The 25,423-nt window shown below is 39.8% G+C and overlaps 2 protein-coding genes across 7 annotated transcripts in view; one reads left to right on the top strand and one right to left on the bottom strand.

Annotated features, from left to right (window-relative positions):
• Positions 1-24,337, bottom strand: part of TRAK2 (trafficking kinesin protein 2) — a 70,608-nt gene extending 46,271 nt beyond the window's left edge. Inside the window, exons 1-3 of one of the 5 annotated variants that reach the window (XM_064373171.1) lie at positions 24,112-24,337; positions 15,217-15,285; positions 3,026-3,312 (exon numbers count right to left, since the gene is read on the bottom strand). In XM_064373171.1, the coding sequence (XP_064229241.1) occupies positions 3,026-3,116 (91 nt within the window). In that variant the 5' untranslated portion in view covers positions 3,117-3,312; positions 15,217-15,285; positions 24,112-24,337. Of the gene's footprint in view, positions 1-3,025; positions 3,313-9,945; positions 10,081-15,216; positions 15,286-24,107 lie in introns of those variants that run through there. The other 4 variants (XM_064373172.1, XM_064373170.1, XM_064373169.1 and 1 more) reach the window with 4 other exon arrangements.
• Positions 24,338-24,475: 138 nt separating this feature from the next.
• The window catches only part of STRADB (STE20 related adaptor beta), a 30,587-nt gene continuing 29,639 nt past the window's right edge, over positions 24,476-25,423 (top strand). For both annotated transcript variants that reach the window (XM_012445963.3, XM_012445964.3), the window contains exon 1: positions 24,476-24,672. The gene's annotated coding sequence lies outside the window, so the exon portion shown is untranslated. The remainder of the gene's footprint in view (positions 24,673-25,423) is intronic.

Raw genomic sequence — 25,423 nt, 5'->3', positions numbered from 1 at the left:
AGCTCATGAATCGCCTGCCTTGGCCTCCCAAAGGGCTAGGATTACAGGTGTGAGCCACTGCACTCAACCTAAGATTATCACTTTATTAAATATAATGTTATTTGAAGATGGGCTTTGATAAGTTAAAGGTAAGTATTGCTGTTGGGGGGAAATAGGGGAGGACAGTGGGGGGTGGGGAGTTGGGGAGAGATAGCATGGGGAGAAATGCCAGATATAGGTGAAGGGGAGGAAGGCAGCAAATCACGCTGCCATGTGTGTACCTATGCAACAATCTTGCATGTTCTTCACATGTACCCCAAAACCTAAAATGCAATAAAAAAATAAATAAATAAATAAATAAAGGTACATATTGCAACCTACAGCAAGCACTGAGAAAAATAAGAGGTATAGCTAATATGTCAACAGTAGAATTAAAATAAAACTTTAAAAAAGAAAGAAAATGAGAAAAAACAGAAGATGGTACAAACAGAACAAACAGAAAACAGGAGTACAGTAGACTTCAATAAAGTGATAATTACATTAAAATTCTATGGTCCAAATACTGCAAATAGAAAATGAAGATGATCAGTCTGCATTTTCTTTTTAGAAAAGACCCAACCATAAGTTATCTGTGGAGATGTAAAGATTCGGATGAGTTTAAAAAGTAAAAACATGAAAAATACTTTGATGCCAAGTCCATACAAACTTTTTCCAAATACAGAGGAACTTAACTCATTTTACAAGGCCAGTATTACCTCAATATCAAAATAAAGCAGACATTGCAAAATAAATAAATAAATAAATAAATAAATAAACCAATAATCCTTATGAATGTGTCTAGGAAGGACACAGACATACACACACATATACACACTCTCTAACAAAACTCGAGTAAATCAAACCTGTAATATATAAAAAAGATAATATATCATAACCAAGTAGTTTTTTCCAGGAATACAAGTCTGGTTTAAAATTCAAAACTAAACCAACAGAATTTACCACACTAACAGACAAAGGAAGAAAAACCATATGAACAATTCAACAGATCCAAAATAGGCATCTGACAAAATTCAATAGTCATTCATACCAAAAACTCCTTATCCAACTTGGAAGAGAAGGACATCTTCCATTGTAGGGTATTGTCAAGAGACTTAATGGTGAAATACTGTAACTTTTCTCCTCAGACTGGAAATATGTCAAGGATGTTTGCTCTTACCATTTTTAATTCAACAATATACTGAGATTATGTCTCATTCAATAAGGCAAGAAAAATAAACAAAAGGCATGCAGATTGAAAAGGCATATGTAAAACTGTCTCCATTTGCAGACATTATGATGTATGTAGAAAACTCTAAGATATCTACCAAAAAGTTACTAAAACTAATAAGTTAAGCAAAGTTGCAGAATACATGGTCAACGTTAAAAAATAATAATAATTTCATTTCTATATAGTAGTAACATACAGTAGAAGAATGAAATTAAATAAACAGTACCATTTAGAAAAATACTTAGATTAAATTTAACAAAATATGTGTAAGACTTATACAGTAACTATAAAATACTGTTAAGAGAAATTAAAGAGGATCTAACTAAGTAAATGGAGAGATATATCAAGTTTCTGAATTAGGAGACTCCCTATTCTTAAATTATCAATTCTCTACAGAATCGGTAAATTATCTGGATAAACAACTCAAAATAAAATCTAGAAAGGGCCAATAAGCACATGAAAAGATGCTCAACATCATGAATCATCAGGAAAATATAAGTTAAAATCACAGAGACACCAGTACACACCTACTAGAATGGCTAAAATCAAAACCACTGACATTACAAAGTATTGATGATGTACAGCAGAGGTCAGCAAACTATATCCCACAGGGCAACTTCAGTTTGCTGCCACTGCCTGGTTTTGTAAATCAAGTTTTATTAAGACACAGTCACATTCATTCTTTCAAGTACTGTCTATGGCTACTTTTCTGCTACAATGGCAGAGATGAGTAAGTTTCAGCTTAGCAATAAAACGAATGATCTTCTGATGCTTATCACAAGTGGACAAATCTCAAAAACATTTTGCTGTACAAAAGAAGGCAGATACAAAAGACACAGATTCAATTTATATGAAATTCTAGAACAAGCAAATTTAATTTAAAGTGACAGAAAGCAGATTAGTGGTTGGTTGGAACCACAGGTGGGGGTAGGGAAATCTGTGGACAAGGGAACTTTTTGTGGGATGATGAAAACTTCTCTAACTTGATTGTACTGGTGGTTACACTGAGTGTATATTTTTGTAAAAACTCAAACTGTACAATTAAAATGAGTGTATTTTATTGTTACTTTAGAAAAGATACCTCAATGAGTACAAATTTGAAAAAACTTCAGGTTTTGATGGGTTTCAGAATTCAGAATTTTTCAGGTTTTTTAGAAAAGTGACACTGTACATTAACTGTATGTTATATAACATCCCCAACTGGTTTTGCAGCAGCACCTCATATTTAAATATATAAATACACCTTCAGCAAATATGAGTATTCAAACTAAATGAGTTAAGTCTAGAAATAGCCAAAGTCTGGTTTTGTAGGCAAATGAGTCTTTGAATAAAAGTAAAGAAAAAACTTTGAGTGCTCAGAGTTTTTTAAAATTTAGTCTTATAGATAAGGTGTTATGGACCTGTATTTACATTTGTTATATGCTGTCTGCCCCAAGAGTCTTGTGTGCCAGGCACTATTGTCAGATACCTGCAGGGCATATGAAACAGGTAACTCTGCCCTTGCCCTGTGGAGATCAGATGGGTATGATGCAGCTACCATCAGGGGCTCACAGGGTACAGGGGAGTCTGACATAGACAAGAAACAGCATTAAAGGCAGATTCTGTTAATGCATCAGGAGACACAAGGGTATGGAGAGATTAATTCAGTCTTTCCCTGAGGACATCAGGCTAGAAAGGAAGGCTTGAGTTTCATCATGATAGGTCATATATGCTGGACTGAGCCATTTGCATTTTATCCTGTAAGCAATAGCACTTCAATACTTATTAAACTGGACTTACCAGTGATGCTCTCCGAGTCTCTGTGATTGCTATTCATGAGGTTTTCTTCACCTGTTGGTGATATAAAAATTGCATTCTGGGATTGACTCATGCAGGATCCTTTCTTGCTTTGGTTGAGGACAGCTTTGGTATGAATCAGAGTAAAGGAAATCCATCAAGCCATTCAATAATGAAATGGATTTGGTCACATGGGTATTTTCTTTTAGACAGATTTTCTCCGATGAGTCAAATGACATCTGTAGCAACGAGCACTCTCATGTGATGATCATACCTTGGACAGTCATGACCTACAACAAAAACACATCAAGTGACTAGAATTCAGTATGCTCTTTAACAACAGAAATCTAATTAATTAAAATATCTGTCATTAAAAATGTTTTTCTAAGGATACACAAAACATGGTTAAATCCCATGCTGGAAGAAAGAAGTCAGACAAAGAAAGAGTACATAGTTTATTATTTCATTTATATAAAATTCCAGAAAATGTCAACTTATCTATAGTGACAGAAAGCAGATCGGTGGCTACCTGGGGTTAAGGAAGGAATTACTAAGGGGCAGGAGAAAAGTTTTTGGAATGATGAATATATTCATTATTTTGACTGTGGTGATGGTTTTACAAACGTATATCAAAAGTGATTAATTTGTACATTTGAAATGTGTAATTTGATGCATGTTAATTATATTTAAATAAAAGTTTAATTTTTTTAAAAAAGATATAAAGTAATACACTAATAACATATTGTAGGGTCTATAACATATGTAGCAGAATGTTTTGCAGTAGCATGAAGGCCAGGAGGAGGGAAATGGGCATATACTATTGTAAGGCTTTTATATTAAACATGAAAGAGTAACATATGGCTTGAAGATAGACTGTGATAAGTATACTATAAACCTGAAACCAACCAGTTAAAAAACTCAAGAATTACAGATAATAAACCAATGAATAAGATGAAATGGAATAGTACAAAACAGGGTTTTTTAATCCTGCCACAATTACATTTTGGGCCAGGTATTGCTTCATCATATGCATTGTAGGATTTTTATTTTGTAGTTTTATTTATTATTATTATTATTTTTTGTGTTCTTTTTTATTTTTCTTTTCTTTTTTTTTTTTTTTTTTTTTGCATTGTAGGATCTTTTTACCCACTAAGTGCCAGCAAAATCCCTTCCTTAGACCCTCTCCAGTTCCATCCAAAACATTGCCAGATGTCCCCTGGGGGAGGCGGGGTGCAAAATCATCCCCAGTTGAGAACCACTGATACAATAGATGTTCAACTTCACTCATAATTAAAATAAAAATATAAACAAAAAAGTGTTCACTTACTAGATTAGCAAACATGAAGTTTTATTACATTCTTTGCTGGAGATGATGTGGAAAAAGGAGCTCTTTTATAACTTGTTGATAAAAGTGTAAATTGGGGCTGGGCATGGTAGCTCATGCCTGTAATCCCAGGATCTTGGGAGGCTGAGGTGGGTGGATCACTTGAGGTCAAGAGTTCAAGACCAGCCTGGCCAACATGGTGAAACCCTGTCCCTACTACAAATACAAAAATTAGCTGGGCATGGTGGCGGGCACCTGTAATCCCAGCTACTTGGGAGGCTGAGGCAAATGAATCGTTTGAACCTGGGAGGCGGAGGTTGTGGTGAGCTGAGATTGCACCACTGCACTCCAGCCTGGGTGACAGAGCAAGACTCTGTCTCAAAAAAAAAAAAAAAAAAAAAAAAAGGTGCAAATTGGTACAAGCTTTCAGAAGGCTATTTGGCAATGTCTACCAAACTTTTACATGCATACATGCTGTAACTCAACAGTTCTACCACCAGGAATTTACGGAATGGATATACTCACAAAGTGTGCCAAGATGTAGGGATAAGGATGCCCATACGGTATTGGTTTGGAAAAAATAAAGCATATACCACACAACTGAACTAAATGTCCACAAATAAATGGTTTATAATAGTGGTACATATAAAGGAATATAATGTACTAAATATATGTGCACACTTAAAAAATTAGGAGCTGTCATCAGTAAAACTGTTCAATTCTACTTATTTGATTTATATCAAGACAGTCTCAGTTTGGCAACTTGTGGCTTTTACTTATAGTTAATTCATTCTCATATCTACTCTTTACAGGCACCATAAATATTCAGTAAGAGAGTTACCCTCGAGAAGTAGAAAGGAATAAAGTAAATAAAGGAGACTGAATATGGTTACTGTGGTAGAGGAATACAGAAGCATTTTGAGCAAATCCTAGGGAGGAAAGTTTCAGAGATAGAATGTGAACAGAATTAAACATTACATAAAAGTCAAAAGGAAAATTTGGTTATTAAAAAAGGGGTAAGGGACCAAAAAATCAATGATAACTTTCCAGAAACCAGTTCAGCCAAGAGGTTAGATTCAAAGCCAGGCTGCGAGGTGTTGGTAAGTGAGACGGCGAGAGTGAAGTTTAGTGAATACAGACCATGATTTCCCAATACCTAGACTCTGAGATTTCCGCAGATTAGTAAAATGTCAAACACTTCCATAGTTATTATCATGGAATTTCTATTACTTTGTAATAGATAAAACATTTTATATAAAAAAAAAAGAGAGACACAATAAATAGCAGTCCTTCCCAATAAAGGAGTTTATAATTTTATGTTGGAACAACAACAACACACACACATATTTATATAATGTATATATATGTATATGTGACACAGGGTCTTGCTTGTTGCTCTGTCACCCAGGATGGAGTGCAGTGGTGGAAGAACCACAGGAATTCTCCTGCCTCCGCCTCAGCCTACCAAGTAGCTGGGATTACAGGCATGCACCACCACACCTGGCTAATTTTGTATTTTTAGTAGAGACAGGATTACACCATGTTGGTCAGGCTAGTCTCAAATTTCCGACCTCAGGTGATTCGCCCTCCTGGGACTCCCAAAGTGCTAGGATTACAGGCAGGAGCCACTGCGTCCCACCCTATAAAGCATTTTTTTTTTTTTTAAAGTAGTAAGTTACCCACTTGTGAAGAGAGAAAAGGAAAGGAGACGAAGATAGTGAAGAGGGAAGGCTGAAAAGGAATAGGATAAAAGCAAAGGATCTCTCATACTGGTCCACATTGATTCTCAGAGCTGTGGTTCTTTTAATCATATTTGAATCAAAGACCACTGTGAAAATCTAATGATAATTTTGGGAACTTATACCCACTACTCTGTTATGTCCTAGCTGGTTTGATTATGCATTTACATTACCATTTCTATTTTTCAGTTTCTATTTCTGCATTTATATACATCACACAGGAACACAAAAATTATATCCTTTCATGTATGGACTCTAGATCTTTGTTCTATAGAAGGGGTTCCCGGTCCCCAGGCAATAGACCTGTACCTGCCTGTGGCCTGTCAGGAACCAGGTCACAAAGCAGGAGGTGAGTGAGCGAAGCTTCATCTGTATTTACAGTGGCTCCCCATCACTCGCATTACTGCCTGAGCTCTGCCTCCTGTCAGATCAGCGGTGGCATTAGATTCTCATAGAAGCCCAAACCCTATCGTGAACTGTGCATTCGAGGAATCTAGGTTGTGTGCTCCTTTATGAGAATCTAATGCCTGATGATCTGTCACTGTTTTCCATCACCCCCAGATGGGGCTGTCTAGTTTCTGGAAAATAAGCTCAGGGCTCCCACTGATTCTACATTATGGTGAGTTGTATAATTATTTCATTATATATTATAATGTAATAATAATAGCAATAAAGCACACAATAAATGTAATACGCTTGAATCATCCCCAAACTACCCTCCCCATCTCCTATGGTCTGTGGAAAAATTGTCTTCCGCAAAACCGGTCCCTGGTGCCAGAGAGGTTGGGGAGCTCTGTTCTAGAAAACTGCTTTTTAAATTAGCTGTGGAGATTTTGCTAATGGCTTAGTCTTAATTCTTGCATACCAGAATAGAGAAAACCAAGTTGAACTAAGAACTAAGTCCACCTTAAGAGTCATACAGGAAAAATGCAGAATTCCAGGGCAATTCAGGAACTGGCCGAGCCTGCAGACTGTGCACTAGGTCAGGGGTGATCTGGCAATGGTATGCTCTTCCCAGGTACTTTTTAGATCTAAATAAACCCTCTGGACATGCCCTGGTCTAAATCTGAGCTCCTCAGAAAGATCAGTTTGGAGTAGCAGTACTGAACAGAGTACCACGGATGCAGCCTGACATTAGACAAGTCTGAATTTTAACCTTATTTACTGCTTTTTTGACCTTGGGCACATTATTTAACATTTTTGAGTCTCATTCTACATTGTCAAAATGGGGATATTAATAACTACCCTTTATAAGAAGGGTCAGACATGAGGACTAAATAAAAATGACAAATTCCTAGTTTGGTACCCAACATACAGTAGACACTCAAATGTGCATTCCTGTCAGCTTTCCCCTATCTCTCAGGCCTGAGAAAAGGATGATGTCTTCTGTCTAATATTTCTTAAATTTCTGGCTCAACAGCCAACTCTGTACACAGAATGACAACCATGTTTGAGTATGTAGTAGATGCGGTCTGAAGATTACTGCTGAGTAATCTTCACATAGAAGGACATAAGGATTAAGAAACTTTGCTCCCGCTAATAAAGTTTCAAGTGCATAAAGCTGGGATTTTCAAGAGTGATGATTACTAAAGCTCATTCTTTCATGGATCTGAGGAAGGTTTGGTAATAACAAAAAGTCTTAACTATACCTAGTATCTTTCTCCATAGCAATGTGGCTATACATTTCCTGTTGCTGCCACAATAAATTACCACAAACTTGGTGGTTTAAAACAACACCAATTTATGATCTTACAGTTCTGAAGGTCAGAAAAATGAAAAGGTTTCAATGGACTAAAACCAAGGTGTTAGAAGGGTTATGCTCCCTCCCTCTGGAGGCTCCAGGGAAAAATCATTCCCTTGCCATTTCTAGCTTCTAGAGTTGTATTACTCGGCTCAAGGTCTCTTCCACCATCTTCTATGCCAGCACATAGCACCTTCAAATCTCTCTGCTTCTATAAAGAGAGATTTGCCTCACTCCTATAAAGGAGACCTGTGATTACATTTAAGGGCAAACTGCATAATTCAGCATAATCTTCCACCTCAAGATCCTTAATGTAGTCATGTCTGCAAAGTCCTTTTGGCATGTAAGGTAATATTCACAGGATCCAGAAGATCAAGATCTGGGTATCTTTGAGGGCCAGCATTCAGCCTACCTTAGTGGTTAAGAATGTGGATTCTGGAACTAGAGTGCCTAAATTTGAACTCCAGCCCCATCACTTACTGGTTGGGTGATTTTGGACAAATTACTTGACCTCATTTTTTCATCTGTTAAGTGGGCCTAATAATAGATCTACTTTATGGGGATCAAGTGAATTATGAGAGGATAATAGTAGCAGCTACCTCAGAGGGTTATTGGGAAATAACATGAATTAATACATGTAAAGCTCTTAGAATATAGTAAATGCTATGCCAGTATTGGTTATTATTAATATTTCTATTGCCAAAGTACTATTTTATAATATAATTATTATTGTTATTGTACCTTACGCAATGCTAGGCACGATCTAAGGCCTACTCTCAATTGCTTGATAGCATCTTCTTTCAACCTAAGAAACAATTTACTTCCTGCCTTCTGATGAGTGATGTCAGCTTAGTGTCATTAATCATTCTCTTCCTGTCTCTCTGATGCATGAATAAACCAAAAGCTTATACAGAGTCCTAAATGCAGTAGAAACTAATCTTTGGCAAACACAAATGACACATTTCCAGTGCCTTTCCTAGTCTGTGCACATGCATTCTTTGCACTTTTTTCAGGGCCATCTACTTTTTTTGTTGGATCTTTATTCACTCTTGTTAGGAACAACTTCACTGCTTTTCTTTATAAAACAACCAATCGGGCATGTATTATTTAACAAGAAGCCAGCCTTTGTAATCCATGCACATTAAGAAGAAAATAAAGTCAAATAACCAAGTAACTTCTTTTAAGAAGCATGAGACTTCAAAAGAACAACCATAACACATCATTGACATAAATATTGCTGGCAGGACACAACATGGCTAATGACTTAGATAGTTTAGCCCAGTCACAGAACTAATTGGTCAACAGTGAATGCCTAAATATAGGCCCTGTGCCTAAAAAACATCTTGCTACTTCCTTAAAACAGGATACTCTGGCCAAAACAGCCTTATTGAGAAAGCTAAAACAACTCTGGGAAAGTTCACCTTTGCTGGGCATAGAGCCTGCGATTGCAAAAAATGCAATTATTTAGTGAAACATTTACACTGGAAATAGATTCAAAATTTTTATTTTATAAGCAATACTTTGGGCATTAATTTAAAACACATGTGGGCTGCTGATCTGCATGCAGGAACAGTGCCAGTCACCAATTCAGCAACAGCTCTCTTAGGCAGTGGCAACCTAACCCGGACAAAAGATAAGCTAATTTAAAAAATGATAATTTACCATGTCCCTACATAAAATAATATATTTTTGACAAAGACAGTGACTCACTAATTGTAACCTATCTGGCTACACTACGGATAAAGTTTACAAAAAAACCACAGTAATTTAAAAACCAGATATTAAACCACATAAAGACGCTATCATGGCTTCAGCACTAAGAGCTGAAAAAAAAAAACAAAGTCAGGAGGAATGTCACCAGCAAAACCCAGACTGGACAGTGAGCTGCAGATCTCAGGAAGGCAGAGGCCACATATCACCACCCAGCTGCACCGATGCCACGGGAAAGCTACACACTGGCTACATTCAGCACAGCTGTTCTATCGGCAATTGTAAAGTTCACCCTGAGGAAATAGGATTTGTGACCAGCAAATATTTTGTCCCTCTTTTTAATTGCCATTTGACTTAAAGATAAGTAGGGTGTTCAGAGTATGAAATATATGGAGGTCGCTCTACTTACAAACAGGCTGGATTCCAAAAGGCTGCTAAATCCATTAGTTTAAACGTCCAAAACCATGCATGAGATTTACGCTTATGGGGTCAGTATTTCCTCCTAGTTGACATATTTTAGGCATTTAAAAAACTGCCCTGTTTGTTTATAATGAATATCTTCTGAGGCAGGCAACCCCTCCCTGACACAATCTTCACCAACAGGAGAAGGGAGGTAACCTCTGGCAGCTAAGGAATCCATATCAGAGCTTCACCTGCAGATTAGAGAAGGCCTTGAACCCATGGTGCCATCTGTGGGTTTTTGATAAGTACCCACAGCAGCACTTTCATTCACCATGCTTAGTTTTTAAGTTCTTGAATTCTTAACCTTCACCTTTCACTAAACAGGAATTCCACTTTAACACCAATCCTCTACCAAAACCATTTCAATCAGTCACATTTCTTCACCTCTGGCTGCTGTCAAACCGCATAGGTACATCTTTCATCACACATGGGACTGCCCTTCGTAATCATTCTTATTGTCCAATGACATATATAATCTGTATAAGTTTCTCACTTTCAAATTTTTACACTATTTCTACTTTTGTGCCCATTAATAAATCACTAGCATTGCTTTTAGGGACAAAATAGGATTTGTAATGTAGAATACCTCAAAACTACGCACATATAAAACAAACATGCTATAAATAATAATAACGGCCAAGTTGAAAATATTCATCTGTTGGTGATCGGCACAGCTGAATCCCTTGCTCTGGAGTATACTTTGTCCCTATCCACAAGGTTCATAAGTTACAAGTTTTAAGAAGAAGAGTTTCAAAAAATTTATAAGAAAGTTAATCTTCCATGGCAAAGACTTTCTGTCCTGTACATTTATACCCCAAAATCATGATACTTTTGGGTTACAGAATAAAAGACTGAAAGCACACCAAACTCAAGAAATTGGATAAGCAACTGAATAAGCAATATCAAGATGTTTTCAAACTATACTTCTGGACAGGAATTCTATCTTTTGCTTGATGTCTCAGAGTGACAGTATCAAAGGATATAGGAGATACATAAAAATGCTTAATACAGCATTGGCTAATATTTATACATTCCTAGTTTTATGCCTTGCTCCCATCATCCATTTTCAAATTCGCTGTTTCTATAAATGGTCATGATTGGCTTAGAAATCTGAATAAGAAAGCAAATTTGTTATTTGGGAGTCAAAAATAACTGAGTGATGGTCATATGTAGTTTAGTCAAAGGAAATAAGATAGCTCAATAATACTAAAAGTAAACCTCAAACAGGCAGACTTCAATCTCACATTCATAAGACAGTCTTGATTTGTTTCTCTTTTTTTAAATTTGAGACAGGGTCTTACTCTGTTACCCAGGTTAGAGTGTAGTGGCGTGATCTCCACTCACTGTAACCTTCACCTTCCTGGCTCAAGTGATCCTCCCACCTCAGCATCCCAAGTAATTGGGACTACAGGCACCTGCCACCAAGCCCAGCTAATTTTTGTATGTTTTTGTAGAGATGGGGTTTTACCATGTTGTTCAGGCTGATCTCGAATTCCTGAACTCAAGTGATTTGCCTGCCTTGGCCTCCCAAAGTGCTGGGATTATAGGCATGAGCCACTATGCCTGGCCTTGATTTCTTTCTTTAAAAGAAAGAGCAGCTTGACATAAACTCTACCTGAAATTCTGTAGCCTCTTAAGTGAGCAATATGTTCTCTATGCCATTTGACATAAAAGCTACCCAATGCTATATAGTGATATTCAATGTAACGCTGCAAAAGCCTTTTCAAGATAGATTTTCTCATAACTTTTCAAGAATGAAGACTGAGTTTAGTAAGCATTATTTAAATATTTGAAAGTTAGATCAATGGAGAAAATAACTACTAAAAGGATTATTATTACCAAATCATATTTAATAAAGTATACATTTTATTATCTTAACATTTGACAACAGAGCTTCTCTTAGGAAAGAAATACTTTTTGTTTGGGAAAACACTTGGAAAAGTCTCTTAAGGTACAAAGTAAGGCCTTAGCATCAAAAAAAGGCTAAACTGCTCTGCATGAGACCAGGGAAATAACTGTGTTTTCTTTCTCCTAAAAGGGAGAGGGAAGAGAAAGGTACCATGTTACTTGTTTTGACCTCCTAAAAGTAGCAAATGGAACATAGATAAAAAATAAATCTCTAGTCCAATAAATTAAGTCTACCTCTATCTTACTATCTTGCAAATGACAGGCATTCAACAAATCTCTGCTTAATCAATGAATCAGGCTATAGTCAAGTTACATCCTTGCAGTCTATAGTAGGGAGGAAAATGAACTACATAAGAACATGAGACTGTTAGAACACATGGAAATGGAAAGCTTTCTTAGCCTAATTTACAAAAATCTACATAGGCCTTTCATGGGTTTCAGTAAGGGTGTGTGTACATGCAGAGCTATATCAACTAACCCCATCAGTTACTATGAAGGTGCAAACATTCCCTAGAGATGGGGCTGACAACATGGTGGCAAAAATACCACAAAATCTTTAACACTTTTTTTTTTGTTTTGTTTTCCATAGTTTTCTTATTTTAAAAAACGATGATAAGATGTTTTCCTCCTAGAGTCCATACATGATAATGAGGAAAGTTCAATAAACTACCATGGGAGGAAAGAAAAAAGTCCTTAGATAGACCAGGCTGAAAATAATTTGATGACTCAGGATCATTACTAAGAATAGCAATTACTGTGTTATAATACAATGACTACAGTGGTATCCTCCAGGATTATAAACTTTTAAAGAGCTTTTTCTGGGTGACATAGCCAAGACGGCAAAATAGAAAATAACCCGCTCATATCTGGCCCCCAACAAGTCTGCATCCATCCATAGTTAAAGAGCTCTTTCACCCTGTACTAAATAATCCCATGCTAATTTTTTTGAGATTTTAAGTCCATTTCTAATTTTGTTTCCTCCCTCACTGTAAGGCTATCAACTATTACATTTTACTGTTGCTAGTTTGCCTCTCCCCTTTCTAACCCTCTGTTGGTTGAGAAACTAGATAACCAGGTTATCAGAACACCCATGAGGTGTCTGCTTGACTGAATTCCAGGACCTGTTTTTCTGCCCTTGGCTAGTTTCCCAAGTACCTCTTTCTTTCATCCCTCCAGCACCAGGGATTTAGCTGGCTTTCTCCTCATCCTTTGGCACTGTTGGCAAGTGCTTTTCTCACCTGGATTCTTTTACCTGGGCTAGCTATGAATACACTTTGTCCTTTCTTAACTGTCTTCTAAGAAAAGACTGGTCTTCTTCTATTCTTTTGTGAGAATTTTACTGTTAATTGCTAGGGGAAATATAAAATGGATTATAAATATATATAAAAAAGGTTTAGGAAATCTTAACATTCCTCATTGTGATTTTTGCTCTTAACCCATTTATGCCTAGTGTTCCATTACTGGAATGCTAAGCTTGTGGGAGTTATTTATATCCTATTGCTCAAGGTCGTCGCCAAGGTCTGATTTCTCGCACACAAAAATTTGCTACTCAGGAGGCTAAGGCAGAAGAATCGCTTGAACCCCAGAGTAGAAGGATGCAGTGAGCCGAGATCGCATCATTGCATTCTAGCCTGGGCAACAAGAGTGAAACTCTGTCTCAAAGAAAAAAAAAAGTGTAACCACTGGCATAGATGGGTTAATTAGTGTTTACTGACTCCCTTTCTTGGATGATCCCAGAAGATGGATGCTCACTAGTCATTTCTCCCTCATTATACTGCAAGCTCCTCAAAAGAAGGGATCTTATCTTTTATGTCCAGAACCTAACAGCAACTGGCACAAAGTAGTCTTGCAAAATGCCTACTACCTAGAAGCTTAATCAATAAAAATACCAATACACTGAATTACAGAAGTAATTTAATGAACAAAGTTGATATTAATATATTTTCAATACAACATCAACTAAATGAATTGCCTTGAAAAACACAATTAAGCTAAGATTGAACTTTCTAAAGTAAAACACTTACGTGCTTTATGAAAAACTACATAAAAGAGTTTGGTGTTAAAAGGGTGCTTTATCATTTTTATAGCAATGACACAGTACATACTTTTCTGTAATAACTAAAAAGAACTAGTTGTCAGTCTCACAGGAAAGCCAAACTGAACATTCATATGGCTCATTGCTTAGTTTTATCACAATTTCCACTAAGAGAATTTGCATATGAATGCATTTAAAATAAGCCCCACATCAAATGAGAAATGACCAGATATCTTCTTTTAAAAACTCACAATACCTAATAAAAGCTTCATTTGTAGTCTTTTAATTTTGTAACTAAAAATAAAGACAAATTCAGTGGTTTGGCCTAGTACTAGCTGAGAAAGTTAATGGTTGAAATGTTTTCTTAGTTGTTAAATTACATGCTTTAGGAACAATAGTAGCATCTCAGAGACATTTTAGTTGGTTTCTAGTCTCCTCCTCCTCTCTTCCTCCAGACAGTGTGTTCTTTCTTTTTATTTTACCCCCAGAGACAGTCTTGCTCTGTCGCCCAGGCTGGAGTGCAGTGGTGCTATCTCGGTCACTGCAAACTCCGCCTCCCAGGTTTAAGCAATTCTCCTGCCTCAGCCTTTAGGGTTGCTGGGATTACAGGCGCATGCCACCAGGCCCACGTAATTTTTGTATTTTTAGTAGAGATGGGGTTTCACCATGTTGGACAGGCTGGTCTCGAACTCCTGACCTCGTGATCCGCCTGTGTTGGCCTCCCAAAGTGCTGGGATTCCAGGTGTGAGCCACAGCGCCTGGCCAACAGTGTGCTCTTTCTTAACCAGCAAGCTTCCTTTTGTTTTGACGTATACCACTGGCCTGAATAACCCCAAAGAGAAGTGCCTATGGTGGAAAGCAATACGAGCAGAGAGCAGAGATTTGATGCTTGGATCCCAAACATGTATTTACTTTACAAAAATGATGAATTTTTGAGCAATCAATTTTCTAAATTGACTTGCATTTTAAATATAAAGACACAGTTAAGTCCTCCTGAAAAGGTCACAAAACCATATGGAATAGGGATGCTGCAAATTCAGTTGTCAATCGTGGGCCTCACTTCATAGGTACTCCCCCCATTATCCTCTTAAACTCCTTCCTTTTCTGAGACAATTCCAGACCACAACTTTTCTCACGTTATCTCTGACCTCCTATCTGTTCTCCATTTCTCTTATTCTCATTCTTCCCACTGATAAATCCATGTAATCTATAGCTAGCTTTCTCTCCAAACTGAGAATTACGGACACACATAATCTCAATTATGCACTTGCATACTTGTTGAGACTTGTTGAGACTTGTTGATCAGAGTGTAAATTTAGTCCTCTTGGAGAAGGAACTGGGTGGCTGGAAGACAGAAAGGAGAGAGAAACTCACTTTTTATCATATACCTTACAATTTTTCTACCATGTGTACATGTATACCCAGTTAAAAGGTCATTTAATATAACTCAACAGTCTCTCCTCCTGCCTTCTCTAAACTTTGTTCCATTAATTATCCCTATCTTCCATCTGTTTCACCTTCTTCTTTGGCTTATTAAACATGCTCAAATTCTTCCATTTTATTAAAAACTACCATTAGGGCCAGGCGCGGTGGCTCACGCCTGTAATCCCAGCACTTTGGGAGGCTGAGGCGGGCAGATCACGGGGTCAAGAGATCGAGACCATCCTGGTCAACATGGTGAAACCCCGTCTCTACTAAAAATACAAAAAATTAGCTGGGCATGGTGGTGCGTGCCTGTAATCCCAGCTACTCAGGAGGCTGAGGCAGGAGAATTGCCTGAACCCAGGAGGCGGAGGTTGCGGTGAGCCGAGATCGCGCCATTGCACTCCAGCCTGGGTAACGAGAGCGAAACCCCATCTCAAAAAAAAAAAAAAAAAAAAAAAAAAATTAGCTGGGCACGGTGGCACGTGCCTGTAATCCCAGCTACTCAGGAGGCTGAGGCAGGAGAATTGCCTGAACCCGGGAGGTAGAGGTTGCAGTGAGCCGAGATCGCGCCATTGCACTCCAGCCTGGGTAATAAGAGTGAAACTCCATCTCAAAAAAAAAAAAAAACTACCATTAAAAAAAAAATCTCCCTTTCCCAAGACTTTGGGTTCCCTTCTACTTACTCTTTGTCCTTACCCAAGCTTCTTCAAATACTCTCATTTTGTCTCTCCCACCTCTCATTCATACCTCAACCCCACTACAACCTAATTTCTTCCAAAACCACTCTCCTTGAGTCATCAACAGTCCCTGCTAATCGGTCCAATCACAACTTCTTAGTTGTTATCTTAGGTCATCTCTGGTTTATACTGCTGACTATTCTCTATTTCAACTTCCCTTCCTTGACTCTCCTGGAGAGAGACCTTACAATGCTCATTCTCAAACTCCTCACTGGATCATTCCTTTCCATTTTCTCCCCTCGATCCTTAAATGTTAGTGTTTTCCAGAGTTCCAACTGTGACCATATTTTGTACTGTTCTTGTTGTAGTTGCTTTTTCATTATCTTTTTGCCAACCAACCACTACCAGAAATTAAATTATCTCTTTAGTGTTACTGACTCCCAATCTGGCTCTTCAGACAGACTTCTTGACTTCACTCAAATTTCCCACAGGCTGATTATGATCCACTGAATACTAGATTCCTCCATCCCTCATCCTGCCACATCCAATCCATTAACAAATCCTGTACACCCTACTACCAATATATACCTCAAATCTACTCACTTTTCTCCATCCTCTCTTCCACCATCCTAGTTCAAGCCATTATCATCCAACAAACCTCCTAACAGGTCTCCATGCTTAATCACAGCCTTAATGTTTAAGCCATGATTAAGCACGAAGCCCTGTTATGTTAGTCTTCTCCATTCTCTATAAGGCAGCATGAATAGTGTTTTTAAAGCTAAACTCCTTCTTAAAAAAATCCAAAGGTTCTCATAGTACCTACAATAAAACCACACCTCTCATCACAGTCTGTGATGGTCTGGCCTAGCCTAGTCTGCCTCTGCCTTCTTTTCCTCTTTCATCTTGTACCACCCTCCTCCTTGCTCATACTCAGTCACAGAGACACAGACCTTTGCTTACTTCTTTTAATTCCTCATCACACTCTCTCTTATCTATGGGCCTTTGTAACTGTTGTTCATTGTACCTGGAATACTCTTTCTCTCTTGTTCTCTATATGCCAAATACTTCTCACATTTAAGTCTTGGCTTAAAACTTACCAGTCTACTTGATCGAAAGTAGCCTCCTCTGCCCACCTTTGTCCTCTAACTCAGCATCTAATTTCTTTCACACATATTACAAAAATTTTAATAATATATTTGTAATAATATACAAAAATTGTAATATATGTGTGAAAGAAACAAATTAGATGCTGACTTAGAGAACAAAGGTAGGCAGAAAAGGCTATTTTATTTTTTCTTGAAAGGAAAGAGAGGGTGCCATCTTCTCCTTCCTCCTTGCTGATCAGAAGAGGAATATAAAATGTCAGAAGCTCAAGCAACTCAATAAATAATTGGTGTTGAAATGAACTATTAGCTAAACTGGTGGGGGAATTCTTTCACCATTAACATGCATAATTAATCAACTCCACTGTTACACATATAGTAAAATACTCTTAAATTAGACCCTATTTAACCATTCCTTCCTTTTTTGTGACTTGTCAAAAAGCTTTCTCAAAAGAAAGAACTTAAAGTTTGGCAAACGCTGAGAGATAAATATAGATAAGCTCCAAAGACCTCAAGGATCTTTATAAAATGAATTAGTTCCACCGTTATACCACCAGCAGACTTTGTACACTCATTTTCTAGCATGAATAAACCACAATTCAGGGTAGTTACACAGGGTATCTCCAAGGTTATGTGAGTCAGTGGTAAAGCTAAGAATAAAGTTAGAACATTACTTATATATGTAAATATTAAGCAGCCAGTTGAAAAAGAAAATTTCAATAAAATTACCTCAATTAACAACTGGTCAAACAGCTGTTCATTGAATAGCTTTCAACAAATGCCATTTGAATTAAACCAAAAGTACTAAAAAACGATAAATAGCAGGATTCAACAGCCTCTGTCCAAAGGGAGGTTAAAGATTTAAGAAGTCTAAGCTCCGAAAGGGAGAGCTCTAATGATCTAGAATAGATCTAATATCCAATGAGCTAAGAAATCTAAGAAAATAAGATACTATCGGCTAATAAATACTTGATGAGTGTTACAACAGAATTGTTGGAAGAGAGCTCTTTGCTAGCTGGCTTCACACAGGATGTGAGATTTAAGGTGGCCTCCTTAAGGAGGAAAAGATTTGGATAGGTGAGAAGAGTATCTGGCAGGAGAAAATAATAATAATACCCATCAGAAAGTAGCAGACAGAGCCAGGTTGGCAGCAGTATACAGACCAATTTGAGTGGAAGAATTATGGGGAAGGTATTTGGAGATTTAAATTTGAATAGTTCAGATTAAGAAGTCTGAAGCTGATCCTGCAGGGAACACATTTCTAAATAGAAGTGACATTTGAGAGAAATAAATGTTAATGCAGGACGCAGGATCAATTTTGGGAATGGAGAGATTAGAGACAAAAATAATTAGAAAATTTTATCACATTATACATGGATTATTTTAATAAAGGTATAAACTGGGTGAACGGAAACTGTGAGAAGGATTTGCAGGTTTGTGAGATAGTGAAAATGGGACCTGTTAACTGATGAATTGGGGCTAGATGAAATTTTTCCTCTCCTAAAAGATAAACTACATCTGGCATATGCCTCAATTATTTGGGCTTGAAACCTTACAACTTCTCTTGCCCCTCACTCCCTGAGAATTCTCTTCCCCAGACATTTGCCACCCTCCCCACAAACTGGCTTCTCCAGCTTCCCCAACCACACAATATATTCCAGCCAAAACAAAGGACTGCATTTACTAGTATCCTAGACATATCAAGAAATTCTCAGTCCTATAATTCTGTCCACGCTCTTTCTTCTACCCTTAAAGTCCTCTCCCCATTCTATATATCCAAATTCTAGCCATGCTTCCCACACCAGCTCAATGCCAATTTTCCCAAAAGGCCTTCTGAGAAACCCCAACTTGAAGGAGGTGCTGCCTCCCAACACTCTCTGCTTTTCTCTAAGGCACTTTTTAAAACCTTAGAGCTGTTCCTTATCTCCTCTGATAAACTGCATACCTCTTACAGCAAACACACTTATTTTTGTATTGCTCTGCCTTCTTTTCACAAATAAAGATGTTGATAAATATCATATGGCAACAGCACAGTGTAAAGCCAAGAACACAGACTCTAAAGACAGACTGAATCTTAACTCTTCTGCTTATTAGCTATGTGATCTTGGACAAGTTACTTAACCTCTCTGTGCTTCAGTATGTTTACGTATAAAATGAATAGTAGGTATTTCAAAAGGTTGTCAGAAAATTTGGCTTAAAACTGTATCACCGTAAAAGTGTCTATTAAACACATAAGATCATTTTTTACGATGGAAAAATACTGAATATTCTGATAGTTGTATAAAGCTTTATGATCTATATAAGGAAATGCAAAATGTCAAAATACAGCCAGCCTCTGAGTACAAACAGCTATATACAAATTTTTTCTAAATCTTCTTATACATACCGTAAGGGTTAGCTGTGCCCTTTACAATCTTCTTTATATTAACAGTGGCTCTGTTTCAGTTAGACATTTCAATATTGTGAGAAAACTGTTAGTTCAGCGTCCTGTGGCAATAGCTACCTTGGTCTCCTTGCCTCCAGTCTTACTACCTTTAATTTATCCTTTACAAGTCTTAGTCTTTCTAAAATGCAAATCTAATGTTTCTCCACTGCTACAAACTCCCTCCATTCCATCTTCCTTAGCATAAACTGTTTTTTTGGGCAGGGGGGATGGAGCCTTGCTCTGTTGCCCAGGCTGGAGTACAGTGGCACAATCTTGGCTCACTGCAACCTCCACCTCCTGGGTTCAAGCAATTCTCCTGCCTCAGCCTCCTGAGTAACTGGGATTACAGGCGTGCGCCACCATGCCCAGCTAATCTTTGTATTTGTACTAGAGGCAGGGTTTTACCATGTTGGCCAGGCTGGTCTCCAACTCCTGACCTCAAGTGATCCACCTGCCTCGGCCTCCTAAACTGCTGGAATTACAGGCGTGAGCCACTGTGCCTGGCCAGGATAAAAGGTAAGCCCCTTGGCATCTCATGAAAAATCTTCCTAATCTGGCTCCAGCCTAGTCTCCAGTTTCACTTCTCTCAACACTTCTCTCCTCACCAAAAAACCTCAATCACCTAACCACAGCTTAAATGCTTTTTGCATGTCATTCCTTTTGCCTAGAACTCCTATCTGTTAGTGTGCTAGGGGTTCCATAAAAAAAAAATCCCACAGACTGGGTTGCTTCAACAACAGAAATTTATTTTCTCACAATTCTGAGGCTAGAAGTACAAAATCAAGGTGGTAGCAGGTTTGGTTTCTCCTGAGGCCTCTCCTTGGCCTTCTTGATGTATCCTCACATGGTCTTTCCTTGGTATGTGCATCTCTGGTGTGTCTTTTTGTGTTCAAATTTCCTTCTTCTAAGAAAAACTGTCAGACTGGATTAGAACCTACCTTAACGGCTTCATCTGAACTTAATCACCCCAAAGCCCTGTCTCCAAATACAGTCACATTCTGAGGTTATGGGTGTTAGGGCTTCAACATAATTTTGGGAGGACACAATTCAGCCTATAACAACCCCTTCCCCTTTTCTCTGTCCAGGCTAATTCTCATTTGTTTTCCCAAGGCTGGTTCAAGCTTTCTCACTCCAGGCTGGCCTCAGTGTTCTTTCTCTGTGCTCCCAAAGTACTTCTGCATGCTGCTAACCTATTGCTCAATACACTATATTAACTGTCTCTTTCCTTTTTCAAACACATTCCTTAAAAGCAAAGATTAAATTCCTATTATTCGCACAGTGTGGCACACAGAAGGTGTTTAATAAAGATTTGATCATTGAAGGGAAATGAAAGAAAGAACATAGACCTTGAAGTACAACAAACATGGGTTCAAATCCTGGTTCCACCGTTGATTTATCTGTGACTTTGGACAAGTAATTAAATGCTGAACTTCCATTTTAAATAAGGTAGTGGTAAAGACACATGACTTAACTTATAATGAAAGCACCCAGCTGTGGGACTGCTACACAGTAGGTGCTCAATAAATGTTAGACTACAGATTTTGATCTTGTCTGCTGTGACACTCAGTTCTACCACTTAGTAGCTACATGACCTTTGGTATATTTACTAACCTCTCTTTGCTTTAGCTGCCTATCTATAAAAATGCCTCAGTGCTATTGTGAGGATAAGTTAATACAGGTAAAACATTATCTATCACATAGTATCATATAAATGTTTCCTATTATTATAAGAACACTGCAGATCTGAACAGATGATTAAACCATGAATAATTTAGTTCCTTTAATTACTAACTCATTTAAATGTGACTATTACCTTTTTGCCTCCTATTTCTTACCAACTAAACAGGATGGTAACTAAAGAGGTTCAAAACTGGTATAGGTTATATAATCAGAGCTCAAAATAAACATGAAATAAGATATTATCTGTCTTATTCCTTATGTTGGTATTGAACGTATTTGGAGCACTAAAACAAAGAAACTTTCAGTGGAGAATAACACTTCTCCGCTCATATTTAAATTTTTTTTTTAGAGATGGCATCTCTGTCACTCAAACTGGAGTGCGGTAGTGCCATCATTGCTCAAGGGATCTTTCAATCTAAGCCTCCCAAGTAGTTGGGACTACAGGTGAAAACAACCACACCCAGCTATTTTTTATTTTTATTTTTGGTAGAGATGGGGTTTTGCTATGCTGAACAGGTTGGTCTCTCAAGCCATCCTCCTGCCTCCGGCTCTCAAAGTGCTGGAATTACAGGCATGTGAGTCACCACCCCCAGCAGGGTCATATTTTTACTTGCAGACTCACAAAACCTGTTAACTGGAAAGAATCTTTTGATAAAAGTCCAGTCTTGTAATTTCTTTTCTTTTTCTTTTTTTTTGAGATGGAGTTTCGCTCTTGTTGCCCAGGCTGGAGTGCAGTGGCGCAATCTCGGCTCACTGCAACCTCCGCCTCCTGGGTTCAGGCAATTCTCCTGCCTCAGCCTCCCAAGTAGCTGGGATTACGGGCACGCGCCACCATGCCCAGCTAATTTTTTGTATTTTTAGTAGAGACGGGGTTTCACCACGTTGACCAGGATGGTCTTGATCTCTTGACCTCGTGATCCACCCCCCTCGGCCTCCCAAAGTGCTGGGATTACAGGCTTGAGCCACCGCGCCCGGCCTGTAATTTCTTATATAAGTGAGATGGATTTGGAATAGGCTTCTAGGGTCTTACTGAGCAGTTCAGTGTGAAATGGGAATTGTAGGCAGAGAGAATGAGTTTGTTCAGAAGTACTAAAGCAGGGTTTCAGGACTTATTCCAGATGTCCAAGGTGTGTTGGAACCAGTCTTAGACAATAACACTGGACAGTCCTCTTTAACTACTCAACCTTTAAAGTCTGTAATTTCTGAAGTATGTATTAGTTACCTGATCTGTGACTTTGAAGCAAGGCATATCTAGATTTAAATCTCCCCTTGTTACATAAACAAAGTCTTTGAGCCTCAGATTGGTGCCTACGTTTGTTAAAGTGATTAAGTGAACTAAAGTCTGAAGAGCTCCTACCTGGGCTGCCTGGCAGATTACAAATACTAAAATGTTGGTTCTTTCTAACCTCTTCCATCATATGAATAAGTCTGTAAGATAATAGAACAGTGTCTTTCACATAGTGTGTGCTTGCTAAATGTCTGAGACTTGTTGGACATGACTTAATTTTAAAAATAGAAAACTGGGGCCAGGCATGGTGGCTCACGCCTGTAATGCCAGCACTTTGGGAAGCTGAGGTGGGCCGATCACGAGGTCAAAAGATCGAGACCATCCTGGCCAACATGGGGAAACCCCATCTCTATTAAAAATACAAAAATTAGGCCGGGCGCGGTGTATCACGCCTGTAATCCCAGCACTTTGGGAGGCCGAGGCGGGCGGATGGCGAGGTCAAGAGGTCGAGACCATCCTGGCCAACATGGGGAAACCCCGTCTCTATTAAAAAATATATATATACAAAAATTAGCTGGGCATGGTGGCGCACATCTGTAGTCCTAAATACTCAGGAGGCCGAGGCAGGAGAATCGCTTGAACCTGGGAGGCAAAGGTTCCACTGAGCCGAGATCATACCACTGCATTCCAGCCTGGCGACAGAGTGAGACTCCATCTTAAAAAAAAAAAAGGAAAGAAAGCTGGCATAACTGCTGGGATGATAAAGTGTCTTCATCCTGACCCTTCTCACCACTAAATGTCCTTCACAATTTGTTTTTAAGTGTCATGTCACCACCATTAACATGCTATTTGGAGACCACTGTAGCTCAGACTTCCAAGTCAACAGCAAGATCTGAAGGTCAGGAAAAGATTTACGGAGACCAATGGTTCCCATGGTCCGTTCCACCAACTTGATGAATTTCCTGTGAAAAGTTACTTTTTTTTTTTGGCGCAGAAACAGCAAGTCTAAGCAAAAAGTGCATGAGCAAGTAACTAAACTTATCCCTATTATTATGACGCAATTTTTTGTTTTAGGTTGAAAGACTATTTTGGGGCTGGTACTAAAAAGGACATGTGCCAATATCTATTATTTACGCTTCAAACTAAAGTCAGCCGTTTTTCTTTTTCAAGACATGTGGCATCTGGCTCGAAATCAATTGCAAGAAAAGCCCAACTCTATTTGACACATTAAGAGCTCCTTCCAATACCCTCTCCTCCCATTTACATCACAGATGGCGACAGAGGCTTAAGGTTTAATGCCCGACCCTAAAGCCACTCATCCTAAAAGACGGGGCTCCAGATGGATGCTGTCTGGCAGAGGATGAGGTGCTCTGAGAAGCTGCCAAGCCTCAGATGTGCAGCTGGGCTGAATCCCGACGCCAGAGTCCAGAGCCCATCACTTTACACCCACATTTAGGAAACAACCCACTCCTCACCGCGGGACTGGGACCCAGCCCTCCCGCACCCAGCCTCCGCCTCCGGCGTCGGCGCGTGACCTCCGGGGACCGGAGGAGCTCGGGGCGAGGAGGTTCCTCCGCCTTCCGGAGAAGTTGTCAAGGGCAAGTTCGGGTTGTGAGCGGATAGCTTACTCACTGCAGTGGCCCGGCATCCTCCGTTGTCCGCCCGCGCTTCTTCAGGAAGCTCCTAATGCGGCGGCAGCCTGAGAGCAGCAGCCGAAGCTGCCGCCGCTGCCTCCACTGCCAGCAACCGCCTGGGAGTGGCAGGGACAGGCCAGTGATTTCACATCATCATCACTCGGCGACCTTGGTTCAGCAGCCACAACGGGTCAATGGCAGCCCCCACACAATTGGGGAAGCCAGAGGAGACCCACTCTCCCAGCGGCCTCCACGGCCCAGCGCAAGACCTGCTGGGACTTGTAGTTTCCTAGCCGCCCCGCCCCAAGCTCGAAGGCCCCGCCTTCTCACCGCTCAGCCCCGGGACAGGAGGCGGGGCCGCGTCCCTGCGGGTAGCCTGGGGCTGGGGCAGAGTTCCAAGCCCACCGCTCTGGTCGTGGCTGCGCCGCCCTCCCGCGCCTCGCGCCGGGAGCGGGCCTAGAGCGCTCTCCTAGCTCCTCCGCGAGCCAGTCTCCGGCGCCCGCCCCGGTCCGCACCGCTGGCAGTCTGAAGAGAGTCGCTGGCCGTGGTCGCCGCTAGGGTAACTAGAGGAGGCAGGCCCGGGAGGGAAAGGTGGGGGACGTGAGGGAGTGCGCCTCGATCCGCTCACGCCCGGGAAGCCCGAGGCCAGAACGCGCCAGCCCACCTCGAGCCGCAGCACCGGCGGCTGGCGGAGCCGTGGCAGGTATGCGGCCCCTGCGCTCGTGCAACTCGGGCTCACCGGGGCCCCGGGCCGCGGGTTCTCAGCCCGCCCGGTGGTGCATGCCGGGTTGGTCGTGCCAGGTGCGCGGAGCCCGGGCCGCCCGGACACCCTCTCCCCGCAGCCATCACCTTTGGCCGCGCTCTCGGGCTTGGCGAGTTTCCATACCGAAGACACCTTCAGACCCCAGCTTTATCTGCCGCCTTCTGCAAGTTCGCTACAAAGTCCCCCAAAGCAGGACTAGGAAGGAACCTTTTACAAAATTAAATGCTCGAGTGTCGCTTTTGTCCTCGGTTTTTCAGTTCAGCGCTGTGTTATTCCCTGTTGGGTCTGTTGTCAAGTACCTTTTCTTCAAACCTTGATAAGAACGTGTAACACGGTGCCTACCTAGTAGCACGGTGCCTGGCAGGCGCTCAGTAAAGATTTGTTGAAAGCATGAGTCACTAAGCTTGGAAAATTCTCCCGAGCTGTGCGTCGCTATGGTCTTTAAGATTTTAGGGGTTCCCAAAATCACTTTGAAAATTACAGTAATTTTAAAGCTCAACAAAGAGAGTTACATCGGGTTATTTTTGCATTCCCTGTAGCAACGGCC

The sequence above is a fragment of the Aotus nancymaae genome, unplaced genomic scaffold, assembly GCF_030222135.1.
Source record: "Aotus nancymaae isolate 86718 unplaced genomic scaffold, 86718_ANA_hifiasm-v0.15.2.pri h1tg000008l, whole genome shotgun sequence".
Classification (NCBI taxonomy): domain Eukaryota; kingdom Metazoa; phylum Chordata; class Mammalia; order Primates; family Aotidae; genus Aotus; species Aotus nancymaae.
This window is presented reverse-complemented; position numbering and strand designations above follow the sequence as displayed.